The following is a 16036-nucleotide window of genomic DNA, read 5'->3' as shown; positions in this document are numbered from 1 at the left end:
TTTTGAGACACAGTCTCTGGAGCTCATTGATTTATCTAGGTTGGCTAGCCCACAAGCTCCAGGGATCTGACTGTTTTGACTCCACTCCCACCAGCTGGGGTTGCCATGTACCATGCCCAGTTTTTACAGGGGTGCTGGGGATACAAACTCCGACCTTCATCCTTGTATGGCAAGCATGAAACTGACTAACCCAGCTCCCCAGCCTCTCTCCTTCAGAAATTTTATGCCCCCCTTGATTGAATATAATAAATATCTGGTTTTTGTTTCTTTAAACTAAGTCTGTAAGAAGCATGCTTGACATACAAACTTACCATCATGTGCTCCTCAGGGGAAAAACATTCAAGGTTCAGACAAGCAAGCACAACAGCCCACACTATTTTAACTGTTCCTGTTTTTCTCCAAATGCACAGGCTAACATCTGAAAAATTCTTTAAGAGACTCCACCATACTTTTGTGGCCTTGTGTGTGTGTGTGTGTGTGTGTGTGTGTGTGTGTGTGTACAAATTACATGCAAATGTGACATATGGGAATACATATAACATCTTAGGGTCGATCAACTTTCCCGCACTCCTTGCTACCTAGTCAACTGTTTTTTGTTTTTCCAACTCTGGCTCAGTAATTACCTCCGGGAGTGGCCTCCCTCACTTCTGAGCTGAATTTAGATGCTTCACCTCTGAGTCTCTGCAGCATTCTGCACTGCAAGGGGTCATGATGCATAACATGGTATCCACGATTTATCTATATATCAAATCATCAAGTCCTTGAAGGAAGAGCCATGTCTTACTTGTCTCTGTGTCCCTTGGATCAGCATAAGGTTAGGTGTATAGAAGGCTCTAGATGGATGTTAGCAGAAATGGATGAATATGAACAAAGCAAGCTCACTTGACAGGCTGGTAAATAAATTAAGGAGCCAATAAGCATTCTTGGGATATACAAAAACATAAGACTGTAGATAGCTGTGAAGTACTCTAGCTCAGGAGTCTGGAACTTTGTGATTCTCCCTCTACACATGGAAAGTCTCTATTTAAGACAGGATATGCTGGATGAAGCATGAAGAATGGTAACATACTAGAAGATTCCCAGAAGGGAAACGATCTTGGGATATGTACGTTAAAGGTAAGGATTCCAAAGAGTGCTTGCTTCCAACCTGCCACAGAATCAGGTTAACAGGTATCTTTCAACTTTCACCAGCTCCAGATTCTAAGCCACTCCTAGGAGCTGTCCCTACTAGTTCAGGGCCAAATGTATCAAGACTGACCAGGAACAAATGGAAGCTCCCAGAAAAGGTAGTTCTTGGATTTGGCCAAAAAGCTGGTGAAATATTTTCCCATATGTCTCTTTTTCAGGACCCAAGAACCACCCTTTGAAACAGAACCAGGGCACCTGTACAAGCTGAGCCCCTTACAAGAAAGAAATCAAACTGAATTTGTCAACATCCCTGTATTGGTGATAAAATGAACTCCTCCGGTACAGTTTCACTTTAAGAAACTAATGTTCAGGGTTCTAGAGAGATGGGTTATCCATTAAGAGCACAGATTGCTCTTCAAGAAGATCTGAGTTCGATACCCAGCACCCACATGGCAGCTTACTGCTGTCTGTAATTCCAGTATCAGACCCAACCAATGTTCATGCAGGCAAAACACCAATGCATATAATATAAACATAAATGATTAAAACTTTTTAAAAGAAGAAATTAGTTTTCAGAGCAGGCACGTCATGTGGTTGTGATGCCAATATCCCATCAGTCCTTCAAAAGACTATCTTCTTTAGAAGACCTACAATGAAGATAACTTTAACCTTCCAGGGATGGACTAAAGAATCTTTAATATAGCTAGCTCACCCCAACAAACCTAGCCAAAAGCTTCAGTACCCAGCACTGCCAAGAGTGGCTTTCACCCTCCCTCACTCTCCCATTCAAGAGCAGAAGAACAGGCCTGTGGTACATGACTTTAAACACAGCAGTTAGGAAGCCAAGGCAAGAGGATCTCTGTGAGTTCAAAGCCAGCCTAGTCCATAGCAAATTCCAGGCCAGCTACAAAATGACAAGGTGGAGAGGGAGGCATGAGAACCATTCCATTTTCCCTGCCAAACAAACAACTATTCAGTGCTTCAGAACTTGTAGCACACTCATGTGACCCAAGCATAATCTGCTTTTGCTTCTTTCATTTAAAAGAATGCCATTGGGTCCCACTACCTGACACAGGAGGGCATGCCTTACCTGTTCTGTGACTTCCGGTGACCACGCATGTCCTTCTTTGGTCTCCGGGTGACTGGTGGAGCTGGTGTGGAAGGCAAAGGGGGTGGAGCAGCAGGTGTGGGTGAAGGAGGTAGACCATTACTTGGCTTAGTCTTAGGGTTCTTGTCAGCCTCGTATTCAAAGGTACGCTTAGGTTTTGGGACGGGATTCACAGCGGGATCAGGGGAGCTCTTCGAAGGCAGCAGCAGTGGGCTAGGGCTATTTCCAGGGGTCCCTGACTTCACGGAACCACTACCTTCCCTGTCCAGAGGTGGGCCTGCCTCCCCCACGGTTCCAGATACTCCTCCTGCCCTGCTGGAGCTCAAACTTGCACTCCCTGTTGGCTCCTCCAAGGTGCCCAAGGTTCCAGTCTTCCTCCTCCCATGGTCTACACTGTAACAGCTGCTGGGGAGCTGGGGGAGACCCCTGCCAGGCTGCTCTTTTAGGGCTTGCTCAATTTTCTGGATCCGGCTCAGCACTGCTGAGCTCTCTTTCCTGCTGCCATGACTCCTGAGCAAGGCACTGGGCTCACTCCGGCTTGGCCGCTTCTCCAGCCGGTATAAAGAGTCCCTCACAGGGAGTGCCTCTCCCTCCTCCTCTGTCTCAGGGTAGGAACACTCAGAGAAGGTCCTGCTCATCCTCCGGAGGCCTTTGAAATCAAAGGTCTTTTCTGAGCTGCAGGGAGATGGCACCACACTGGGGCAGCCCACACTGGGGCAGCCCACACTGGGGCAGCCCTCACTGGCTGCCCACTCGCTGCCAGAGCCTTCCCTCTTCTCTCCACACAGATTCATCCTGGGTGAAGCCTCTCGGCGACCTTCCCATGCTGAAATCTTCTCCCGGATGCCCAGACTATGGGCTCGGGTACCAGTGCAAGTCAGCAAGACACTCCGCGGGCCAGACGCTGGTCCTAAGAATGGGGTGCTCTGTGCAAGGGGGAGGCAAGCAGCCACACCCTCTGCATCCTGGGCTGTAGCCTGGGCAGTCTCCTTCTGGTCCTCTTTCTTGCGCACTGAAGGGGTTCTGTCCAAATAACTGAAGCTGGTAGCCTTGAGGGTACAGATGGGTGGTGAAGTCTCTGGGGAGGGATCCTGAGGACCTAGGAGTGAAGGACTGCGAGGGTGCCGGTCCTTGAAGAGCACCTGGGAGTTAGAGTGGCTGGGGTACCTGCAGGCTGAAGTTTCACTATCGCTGAGTGGGTAGATGGGACTTCTTGGTGGGTACAAAACTGGAGGTGGAGAGACTGACTGAGACCTAAGAGCAAAAAGGAGAAAAAAGAAAAGAAAAATGGTGGTGAGGGGTCTAAAAATCAGAGGAGTCGTGTTCACTCTGATATTCTGTTCCTGCAGAAGTCTCAAAAATACTCTTTAAGTGCCCTGCTCCCCAATCAAATCATTTGAAAGATGGAGGCAGGCAGATCATGAGTTCAAGGTTATCATTAGCTACACAGTAAATTTGAGGCCAATCTGGGATAGTATGTCCAAAACAAACAACAAAAGTACTCTTCATCTAATAGATGTCTTCAAGGCTGTCCTCAAGTAGAGAATGGCTCTTTAGCCACAGCAGGCCAGCCTCCATGAGCCTTCTTGTCTAGCTCATCCTAGGAGAACTGAGTAATGTATGGTGCAGAGCACTGTGCTACAACAGACTAGAAAATCCCAAGAGTTTGTGGCTGTCAACTATGACAGTAAGACCAGCAATGTGTCACTAAGTGGCCATCTGGCTCTCTATAGAAGAAAGCAGAAAGTGGTAACACTGGTCTTACAGTATAAACATCCCTGAGCTATAACCATGATACCAATGAATGTGCAGATGAGAATAAATGCTAATGACCATGAGCTGCAGCAAAACAGACCCAATACATTACTTCTTAAAGCATCTCAAACATATATGCCCAAACTATCTGCCCTTTAAACCTTTGGGTGTTACTGGGTACAGGATCCCACTATCTTGACCAGAATTAGGATCCCCAAGGTTAGGCAGGCCCCTCAAGAAAGAGTTCTTTCCACTCTCTCAGAAGTTTCTTTCTTTAGTTATCTCTACCCTAAAAAAGTGGTTTCATGTCCAACAATCCTTAGCTGTTTCCCAGCTTGAAGGTTCTAGGATGGCATATAAGGTAAGTAAGTGGTGGGGGGTGGGGGAGAAGGGGAGGGAGAGGGAGAGGGAGCAGGGATTGACATGTGAAGCAGGCTTGTTTCTAATTTGAACTAATAAAAAATAATTTCTTGGAAAAAAAGAAAAAAGATATTTATTTATTGCCTTTCAAAATAGGATTTCTCTGTTTAACAGCCTTGGCTGTCCTGGAACTCACTCTGTAGACCAGACTGTCCTCAAACTCACAGAGATCTGCCTGGATCAAGAATTCTTTCCAAACAATATTAGTTCAAAGGTGGCAAGAGTTTGTTAACACTGAACCCAGGGGCTGTCCAGCTTCAGAGTCTCCAAAGTGCCATGCCATCTCCAGGACAGCAGCCAGCTGTTTCTGAGCCAAGTGGCTGTCACCACTTGTTCACATACAGAAAACTGGAGCTCTGGTGAGTCAAGGACTGGCTGACAATCCCTTGTTGGGTCACAAGAATTTTCAATATGCTTACATTGTTTTTAAAAGGGCAAGTCAAACAAGAGCCATTGAAGGTGTACATGGGTATAGATGAGAGAACTGTAGTGCACAGCCACTCTCATGACCAAAGAGCTTGCTCAGTGAGGAGGTGGGAACAGAAGTCTCAACCCACTGTTGTAGGCACTAGCAGAGCAGTGAAACTAAGGAAACTTCAGCCTACACATAATGGACGAGGGGCCCCAAGCTCTCTTGTTTTATAAAGAGAAGTCCTTGGGCTCCACAGAGGACTCTGTTTTATGCTTCCTTACCTCTGATTTTACCACCACAGATAAGAAAGGACAAAAAGTTTGTCCTTCAACATATATGGATCCATCCTGCTTCCCAACACACCCATCTACTCTATAACTGCATCTCATCAATTCTGCTCCCTAACACCTCCAGCAGCCCTCATTCCCATCCTCACTGCTACTGCTACTTATTTTGTTCAGCTCTCTTCTTGCATCAGGACTGAAAACAGTCTTTCAATTTCTCTTTGCTTCAGTCTCAACCCCGTTCTGGTTCATGTTCTCACTGAAAAAAAAAAAAAACCCACTATCTGCAGACTAAAAGCAAGGCTGACAAGGACTCCAGGTTTCTACTTAGGCTTGCCTTCATCATCTCACACTATCTTTACCTCCATACCAAGCCTGCATCCCATCTAAGGGCATGTCAAACTCCCATATTTTCTTCACCCTACCCCCAGGTGGAAATGCCAATTTTGAATTCTTCTACCCTGACCAGAAAAAATATCTACTGTTTAATACTTACAAGGGTGTCCAATCTTGACATTGCAAAATGATGTTGTCATTTACAAATATACTAGACCACATTCATAGGTATCTGGAGACACATGTGGATCACAAGCTATAGGCTGGACATGCCTGCATCAGACTGTTTCCCAACAGATCTTCTTAACTAAATTACAAATGGACTTCCTTGAAGCCTATGACACCATCCTGTTAAATTCTGATATCCTGGCCAGGCAGTGGTGGTGTACACCTTTAGTCCCAGCACTCCAGAGGCAGAGGCAGGTGGATCTCTATGAGTTCAATGCTAGCATGGTCTATAGAGTGAGTTCCAGGACTGCCAAGGCTACACAGGGAAACCCTGTCTCAAACAAAAAAAAATTGATATCCCCTGCACATAAATGTAATTTTTATATTAAATGAGTGAGTAAATGAATAAATGAAAGATAAGCAGTGAAAACCTTAGTTTCCTTTATGCCTGCCCACGCCATTGTCTGCAAATATACCTGCCTAACACAGAAAGATACACAAAACACCTAGTAGCCCAGTAAGGCTTCCAGCCCAAAGCCTTCTCCCATATGGCAATAACTGTATAGCAGACCAACCACCTACAGACTTGAATCTAGTTCTGTCAACTTCTTTGGTATGCTCACGGGCAGGTCATCAATAGTCTAAATCTCAAGTTCTTCACACAACATGTTCTCTGATTATCTCCAGGCACTAGCTGTGTGATTAAGATGATGTCAATTTATAAAATTGAACACTACAAATTGAATGGAAAAAAAAGAAAGGAACATGACTAGTCCCAGATTTTGGCATCAGATGAATAAAACAAAGAAATAAAAAGGAAGGACATGGCTGTTCCCAGGTATGGTAGAAGAGAAGGATATCTGGGAGAGCATAGCCAGAGACAGGGCCATCTGGGAGTGTCTAGAGTGGATATGAGGCCATGTGAGGAGAAAGGGGAGGGGAAAGAAGAGGGGAGAGAGGGGAACCAGGTGCAGCAGTCAGGAGGCCCAAAAGAGAATAGACAAAAATAAACTCAGGTGACCAAAATGGTTGGATTATATAGGGAAGAGCAGCTGAGGGAAGGGCATCCCAGTCAGGAGGACCCTCATAACAGGTAGGGACTTAAGGATGCAGGGAGAATCTAGTGGCCAGTGTCCACTTTGATATGTTAGGTAGGAGACTCATCCATATGTTCTGGGTTTGAAACCTAACATGAATAACTCCCAAACCGCAAAAGAAACATAAGACAAAAGCAAATACAAAGCAACTAATACACACCCAAGATGTTGCTCTTTGATGGCTTACTCTGTTCTTAGTCCCAGAGTCTACCCTGGGGGAGGCAGCTACCGTGGAACTGGGTACCTGATGTACCACAGCTTGTCAGCGACAGTCAGTTCTATTGCTTGACACGGACATAGATGCCAACACCACGGCATACAACTTGCCAAAATAAACATTTTCAGAAGACACGGAGTTAGAAAAACAGATAAAAGCAAAGGGGGTGGGGGAATGTACACAGGAAATTTAAAAGAATGTAAGAATATAAACACACATGCATGGAGATAAATATTTAAGTAAATAATATTTTTTTAAAAAGGGTATGAACTGAGGTATGGAAATAGAACAAATTTAAAGAGAAAGCTATGTGTGTGCATGCTTCCACACATGCAGATGGAAGTTGAGCCTTAAAATGCAAACTATTCCTTCTGCTACAAATTTAACCCAACCCCAGTGCCTTCTTCCCTGCCCCCTTCTCTCTTCTGGGCACAGGGTGTTTTGTAGCCCATGCTGGCCTTGAACTCCCTAAGTAGTTGAGGCTGACCTTCAATTCCTCATCCTTCTGCCTTCATCTTCCAAGTGCTCCAATTATAGGCATACACATCCAATCCTCTTAAGCAACATGGCAGGAAACATTTGTATCAAAAGATGCCCTACACATTGCTAAGTGCACCCAGAAATTTTTTGGAGAGAAGCTTGCTTGAAGTTGTAGGTGGATATTCTGGGGGGGGGCGAGAAATTGAGGGGATAGCCAGCCAGGGGTATTACTATAACTAAGAGGCCAAGTCAGAAGCATTCAGGAGAAAGTCCTAGGCGCCCATGTAACCACCCCAGAGGCATCAGGATGTGCTGCAAACAACAGAAAGTGAGCCTTCTTTTTTGGTGGTGCGGGGGGGGGGGTGTCTACTCAATTGGTGTTTAGTTTGCTCCAAACAAAACTGCCTTGGAATTGGTCACTAACCATTCTAGGACTGCTCAACTGAGATGGGCTGTTGACTCCCCAAGTATGAGCATTCTCCCACCACTCAGTGATGGCTTCAACTCAGGATGGCATTCTCAGTGTGCTACCCTGTACTTCAAGTACTGTGAGTACAGGGGAGGAGAAAAAGGAGGAGCATAGTTATAGTATTTTGCTCCTTGGGCTAAAATCTCAACAACTCCTATTGAAAACCCACTCTAGAAGTGAAAGGTTCAGGCATTATGCTGGCCTGCCCCTGTTACCTGGTGGAACAGGCAGTACCCTGGTCAGCCCAAGGTTCCATGGGAACTAAGTCTGCACGCAGGTGCAGAGGACCCCTTTAAAAAGACAGGTCCCTGCCCATTTACGCTCTCTTGCTTCCTCCCTCTGCTTCCTCTCTGCTTCCTCTCTCTCTCACCCATGCGCTCTGCCTCTCTGTGGCGACCAGCCATAGCGGTCAGCCATTTACCCTGTTCTTTTCCTCTTAGTCTCCCTACTCTTCCAGGCCTTATAATAAAGTTATAGTCAACATGTCTCATGTCTCAGTATTTCTCTTTTCTTCTTTTTAAACAAAATAATAACAAGAAGAGTTCCAATAGAGAGGCAAAAAATGGAGTAACACAACTCAGCCTTCCTGCTCCTCAGCCAATCCCATCTCAAATGACTAGAAACCCTCAAGGATCCAGAAAGCCTCAACTTCCACGTGAGGCCACGAGCAGGCTGTGATCTACAGAGGCTTGCAAGGTCATCTAAGCAAAAGGTTGCTGTGGGTCTATGAATAAACTGAGAGGCCTTTTCACTTCCGCAAACACATCCAAGCTATATCTGTGCCTCATCCCCAGCTGATTTCTAAGGCAGCACAGAAAAGAAGGGTGAATTCTCCTCCCAGTTAGAATCTCAGCCCTCTAAGAAACAGCAGTAATGAATAAAGAGTTCTTACAACAAGGAAGCCCTCTCTTAGGACACAGGACAGGGAAATGCTAATACCCTCCCTAGTCTAGTACAAATTGGTCAGCTGTGTAAAGTAGTGCTGGCTTTATTCAAAGCCAAGGAGGACAGAAACCAAGTTCCAGGAGACAGTGCCAAAGACACGTGTGATAGTTTTAGAACATGGTCGGTCCCCAAATTCTCTGCCATGCCAAAGTGATCCTTCTCTTGTACCTGAGCTCTGTAACTGCATGACCAACAGAATAAAGTAGAAATGAATTTGTGCCAAGCCCTTGAAAGACAGAGCTTCTAGTTCCTGTCTCTCAAGCTATGTGTAAAACCAGGACAACTGGAGAAGCATGCCTAAGAATTCTGGCCCAAAGACTTTGGGGGAGGTCCCGGCAACCTCCAGCATCAAGCTCCTGACAAGTGTCAAGACTCTGCCACTGCATCACTCCAGGCAGTGTTCAGTCTGAATTCCTAATTCATAGAAGATAAGAGTCTGACAAAATGGTATTTTATGCTATGAAATCAGAGGTTGGTTACTTGGCAGTAGATTAACAAGGCCAGCCTGTAAATGGCATACTACTAAAGCAAAATTCTAAAACTAGTGACTCAGGAACTGTCACTAGGTGCTTAAAAGCAAGTAAGGAAAATGTCATTTAAATCTGGGTGCAAGAGATCCTTACTGTACTAAAAGTTTTGGTGACTATGTCAGGCAAGGTGCTGAAGGTGCCATCGGGTTTCTAGCTGACGGTAGTTAAAAAAGGCAAGGCATTTTAAAAAAGAATTATCTAGTCTTCATACCAAATTTATTTAAAGGATGGATAAAATGATTTACTTCACATTTATAGTTTTAGGGGTTTTTAGACCCACCAGAGGGGTTTTTTTTTTTCTTCCTTTCATTGCTTTGTAGACTCTTGTGGTATAATCAACTGCTCAACTGAAGTGCTCAGGTGGATGACTTTCCTGTCACACATCAGTGATGATGTGTGAACATATTCACTAAATCATCATCATAATGGAAGCCACTTCATCATTTCAAACCTTTTCTTGTCTAGAGAGACTGGAGATGAAGAACACGTTTATTTTCTGACTCAGTAAGTTCTTATTTATCTATCCTTTAAATGTTGTGTGAAAACTTTTAAACTTACCTCATCTCTTCTACTATCAGCTAGAAGTCAGCACTTTACTGACAGAATCACTAAACCTTTTAATTCAGTAAGGATCTCCTTGCCTCACAGAACCTTACAAGCAAAAGCCTTGTAAGTATCTTGAAGACCAGTCTCAAAGGTCCTCTCTGGAGACAATCAAGGTGTCTAAGAATCCTATGATCTATTTCCTCATGGCAATTTCACAGGAAACCCAATGAAGAGAGGGAATCTACTTTCAAGCAATAGTGTGCCATCTAACTAGCACAACAGAGTATAGTGATGATAGTTTATGCCTTTAATCCCAGCATTTGGGAAGCAAAGACAGGCAGAGTTCAAGGCTAGCCTGGTCTATATAGCAACTTCTGGGTCAGCCAGGGCTATACAGTGAGACTGTGTCTTAGAAGGAAGGCAAACAAGCAGAAAGTTTTTAAAAGAAATATATCAATTTAGACTGAAAGGAGCAGAGGACACTACAAAATGAAAGGAAGACTTTGGATCTCTGAAAAATAATAAAGCAGGCTAAGAAAATTAATCTTCTGTAAGAATGAGATACTTTTATTTTCCTTTTAATTTTTTTGTGTGTGTTTTTATGTTTTTACATTTGCTTATATGTAGAGGTTCAGAGGACAATTTATGGGAGTTCTTTCTCTTCCACCAACCACCTGGGTCCCAGGGATAACTGAACTCAGGTCATTCAGGTCATTGAGTTTGATGGCAAGTTCCTTTACTCACTGAGGCACCTTGCTAGCCAGAATGAACTACTTTTTTATACATATATAAATTGTATGTAGAATGGCAGCTAACAATTGTCTCTAATGGTAGTTTCATGAATTCCAATGTTCCCTTCTGGTGTGATGATGTACATGCAGACAAAAGAATCCATATACATAAGTAGGTAAGTCTTGGGGGGGGGGGAGAAAGAAGCATCAACAGTTATCAGCCTTTACATATATATCTACCTGGGGGAGGTAGGTTCTTTAACGTATGTGTTTTTTATGACAAGAAACACAGTATTCAAGAAGCTACACAATGAAAGGAATCGCACCCCAAAGCTCTCTTCTCTACATAGACACAATTTAGATGACAAGATCCTAGACTTCAGGCTGATGTCATTAAGAAAATGAGACCTGAAACTTAGGGGAGAGATTGGGTGTCTTTTGCATCTGGAAAGAATGTGAACTGTAACCCAAGGGCAAACAAAGGCTACTTCCAAAGATGGCGATCATAATGCTGATGTGCCCCCCATCCCCTCCCCACCCCCGCATGAGCGTACAAACACACACACACACACACACACACACACACACACACACACACACACACACACACACACACACACACACACACACTTCTTATGATGAGATACTGATGCTTCTCTCACTAGGTGGTGATAACTATCAACCCTTCCCTGAATTTAGTCCTTTATTGTGGTGTTAATCAATGAAGTTCAATAGAAAAGACACTGTGCCGGCTGGATATGTGGTTCAATGGAAGAAGGCTTGTTTTGTGTTTTAGTCAGTATTCTAATGCTATGAAAAGACATCATGACCACAGCAACTCTTATAAAAGAAAGCATTCATTTGGGTCCTGCTTACAGTTTCAGAGGTTTAGTCCATTGTCATCATGGCAGGGAGCATGGCAGTGCACAGGCAGTCATGGTGCTAGAGAACTACCTGAGAATCCCACATCCAGATCCTCAGGCAGTAGGAAAAGTGTGCCATAGGGCCTGGCTTGGGTTACTGAAACCTCAAAGCACTCCCCCAGTGACACACTTCCTCCAGCAAGATCATACCTCCTAACAGTATCATTCCCTGAAGACTAAGCATTCAAATATATGAGCCTACAGGGGTCATTCTTATTCAAACCATCACACCTCTCCTCTGTATGGCCCTGGGTTCTATCCAGGAGAAAAGGGGGAGAAAAAAGACCCCGTGTCTGTGACTTCTTAGGCTAAAGACATAAAATATCACATATCCCTGTCTTGCTCTTTTAGGATTCTTACTCTTGGTACCCACGCATCGTGACATAAAATCATGTGACTTATTCCCCAGCTGGGGTCCCCCTGACTGCCAGCACTGACTATCATTTCAGATCATTCTAACCTCTGTTTGGTCACTTTTAACCTTTAAGACCACCCTACCTGATGCTATAATGGCATCAAACTTTACCTGATGAGCCCTATGTAATTTGCAATTTATGAACAAAATACATGATATACTCTTTTAAGCCACTAAGTTTGTGGTCATTTATTATACATCAATAAACAGATAGACCATCCCAGTTAGATTCTGGGAGGCATAACAAGTAGCAAGGCAGCTGAGGCTTCAGGTCCTCCTGTGCAGTAGCCTATCATATCTAGGACAGGCTTTGTAACACTTTACCCTATTACCCTCATATTTTTTTTTAAATGTGTAAGAGTGGTTTGCCTGCATGCATGTGCACCATGTGCATGAATGCTTGATGAGTACAGGAACGGAAGAGAGTGTTGGAGCACCTGGACCTGGAGTTACAGATAATTGTGAATCACCCCATGAGGATGTTGGAAATTGAATTCAGGTCCTCTGCAAGAGCAGCAAGTACTCTCAATCACTGAGCCATTTCTCCAGCCCAGTGTTGCAGAGGACACTTCCTCTTCCTTAGTTTTCCAATGTATAAATCAAGTAGGGGTATGGGTGAACTTCAAGCCCTCTTTTCAGCTCTGACTTTCTAAAATCTACAGAGTGGCCAAAGTAGAGAAGGACATTACCAGCAGACCATGCTTCATAAAGGAGGCTACCTTCCCTGACAGAGTGACCAACAAATAGGCAGTGCCTTCTATAAGCCAGGCATGCTCAGGCTTTGGGAACCCAGATGAAAGTCAAAGTCCCTGTTCTCAGGAAATGGACATTCCTTACAGATACCCAGGTTTCCTATAACCTACAATCAGAGTCAAGGCCACCAAACACAAGACTGGAAGCTTAACTTCCACACTGCTATGACCCAGGTGCTAGAGTTTCTAGAAGAGAAGCTCAGGTCCTATCACACAAGTGAAATCTGAAAGCGACAAGAGGACAACTGACCCCATCAAAGCTGCTGAATGAGCTCTAACTAGAACACCTCCTTATTTACAAGGCACCAAGCTGCTTCTGATTCCACCCCAGAACATCAACACCAACACCAACATAATGTGACCTCTGCAATTTAGAGGAGCCTAGAGAACCCCGACCTCCTCCTGCTGAGTTGGGCATCAAACTGTTGACACTAGAGTGGGAACAGCCTGCAGGGTTGTGTTTGTCAGGTGATGTGAAGCGGTATGGTCACTAGCCTCACCCACAAAGAGAAAAAAGGAAATCTGTTCCAGGAGGCCAGGACACAGCAAATGGCAAAGCTTAAGTTTTCTTCCTAAAATAGGCTCCTGCTAAATCAAGCCTGGGCTTCAAAGGGGCAAAAAGGGGGATAAATTTGTAGAAAATCTCATTAAAACCTTGGCAATGGAATCCAGGATCTTTGACTCAGACTGGGTGGGGGCGGCATCAGGCACAGCCATAAGCAAGCCAAAGATAAAGTCTTGCAAATAAAGATCTGAACAGTAGCACTAGGGTCCCATATGCTCATCTCCACTAGTTTCCAATTCCAAGAGTCCTCTCCACCCCTCACCCCTGTCCCAGAGCCAGATACAAATACTTCTTAGTACTACTAGGTTCTACTGCATTCATGTTTCCCAAAGCACCCAGCTTTTTAAGGCATTGCACCCCTGCCCCCTCCAATCAAACTTCTGTCCACACCAACATGTTTCCCTCTTGAGCTCTTGAGCTGTTAATAATAAAAGGGCCCCAACAATCTATTGAAAAGTCAGACTACAATATTCAAATGCCACTATTAAGCACAGAACCTGGCACCAAAGAAAGCCCTCAGAGTTCACGGACAGTGACCTAAATGAACCAGTGACCTCCTGTTTCATCCAGCCAAAATACACAGAGACAGTGGCTAAGGTGAGGTCAACCACAGAAACTACCAGATCAGTGTCCAAAAAACACCTACAGTTCAGGGTGACCTCTGACTGACAGACACAGCTAGCCACAGGGGTCTGTGACTCCAAGTCAAAGCCAGGTTCCCATAAATGGAGGGAGGGAAAGGATCGGAAATGTGGCAGGAAGGAAATGAAGCCACAGAAGGGAGACTGAAGAGGTGCTTTTTAAAATGTACATCTGAAGTCCATATATTTACAAACACTGTGCAGCATGTTTGGATGGCAATTGTACTGGAAAACTAAAAGGAAAAGCAGCTCCTGAAAACATTTAGAAACATGTAGGCGTGTATTCCAAATAGAAAATGGGGAATGTGTCAGCAGTCCTATTTCTGCTTTGCAATTTAATGTAAACACTACACATCCTGCACCTCTGAAATTCCAATATGTTGGAAATTAGAAGGAAAAAGATCAGGGGCAGAGAGATGGCTCAGTGGTTAAGAGCACTTGCTGTTCTTCCAGAGGGCCAGAGTTTAGTTCCCAGCACCTACATCTGGAAGCTCACAACCTCCTATAACTCTAGTTCTGTAGGATTCAATGTCCTCTTCTGACCTCCATGGGTATCCACATGCATGGGTAAATCTAATGCATAGACACACATACAAATAAATAAAATAAAAATAGGGGGCTGGAAATATGACACAGTGGTTCTGGGCACTGGATGCTCTTGCAGAGGACTGGGATTCAGTTCCAGCACCTATGCGGCAATTGACAACTGTCTGTAACTCTAGTTACAGGGAATCTGATGTTCAGGTGTTTGTGTACACTAGGCATGCACATGGTACAAAATACATATAAGAATAGCACTATACAATCATAGGTGTTTATTTCATTCCTATAGTAGTGACTTAAAAAAAGTGGGACCATGCATAATGGTGAAGGCTTGTAATTCTAGCACTCAGGAGGCTATCTATGGATGGAGGAATGCACATTCAGTATAATGTTCAGTGCAAAAGTTGTGTGTGTGGAGGGATTGGGGGCTGTAGATCAAAACTACAAACCTGTGCAAGCACACACTGAGTGAGACTTGCCATCAATGTGGTTTGAGCCCAACAAAGTGGTTCCCAGAGGCAGAATGTCTCAGTTACTTAATGCTTTGGCAGAGTTTAGTTCGGGGACCAGTTCTTACTGGTCTTGCTATAGACACTCAACTTTTGGCTAAATCCAAAGCACTTACATACTTAAGAAAACATGGCTTACCAAGCCCTGTGTGGTTGGCATGGTCCATAAGATTGAACAAGGACCAAGTCTTGTATATACAGTGCTGGGGAACCTCTGCCTCATTCATACCAGTCACTCACCACATGCTACATCTTGGGTCTTATCTAATAGCCACATCTGGACACCAGCTCTGAGTGAACTAAACATCCACTACCACCTCAGTCCAAACCTAAGCCCATATCTCACTGGGCTCAGCCCACACCTTAGGAAAGAGCTAGTGCTATCCCAAGCATAGCTTAGCATTCTCACATCTGTCCCTCCTAGTGACTAAGAATCTACCAGCCAAATCTGTCCATTAGAGATCTACAGAAGAGGCTGTGAAAACATCCTTGGCTTTATTCAAAGCCTGAAAGTTCTTCCAGGACACCAGCATGCAGCGTTGGCCAAGTCTTGAGAAGCACTGGAGAGAGACACACATTGGTATGCTAGTTCTGGAAGATTTTTATCTCATCACAAGGTGGGAGACGCCATTATTCTAGCAGCTTCACACCAGCCCCTATGCTATGCACTGCCATGTCTCCTCATTGAATCCTCACAGCAACTCTGACAGTCAGGTAGTGTTATTTCTGTGATTTTACAACCAAGCCAGCAAAGACTTTAGAGGGCACCAGAAAATGTTCTGAGATCTCACTATGTGGGTATGTATTTAGAGCTTAAATTTGAACCCAGTTCTGTAAGATTTCAAAGTCTTTCATTTTTTTTCTATAGTCTTTATTCTTACCTTTGTAATGGTAAGAAATAAGGTAAAACAGGATAGTGGATAATAGCAGACAATGACTAAAATTTCCCAAGCTGTTTTCTTTGTGGCCAGGCCTAAGTTGTTACAGAGCCTAGACTTCTGTTTGGAACTTAAGCTAATATGTGTAACTGCCTACCCACCAGTACCCCAGTGTGGTCCCATT

General features: G+C 44.3%; 1 protein-coding gene across 7 annotated transcripts in view; it reads right to left on the bottom strand.

Moving 5' to 3' along the window:
• Positions 1–16036, bottom strand: part of Dennd2b (DENN domain containing 2B) — a 184745-nt gene that overhangs the window by 35132 nt on the left and 133577 nt on the right. For all 7 annotated transcript variants that reach the window (XM_035442292.1, XM_027410047.2, XM_027410049.2 and 4 more), the window contains one exon: positions 2219–3490. In XM_035442292.1, the coding sequence (XP_035298183.1) occupies positions 2219–3490 (1272 nt within the window). The remainder of the gene's footprint in view (positions 1–2218; positions 3491–16036) is intronic.

This window comes from Cricetulus griseus, chromosome 3 (genome assembly GCF_003668045.3).
Source record: "Cricetulus griseus strain 17A/GY chromosome 3, alternate assembly CriGri-PICRH-1.0, whole genome shotgun sequence".
Taxonomy (NCBI): Eukaryota; Metazoa; Chordata; class Mammalia; order Rodentia; family Cricetidae; genus Cricetulus; species Cricetulus griseus.
This window is presented reverse-complemented; position numbering and strand designations above follow the sequence as displayed.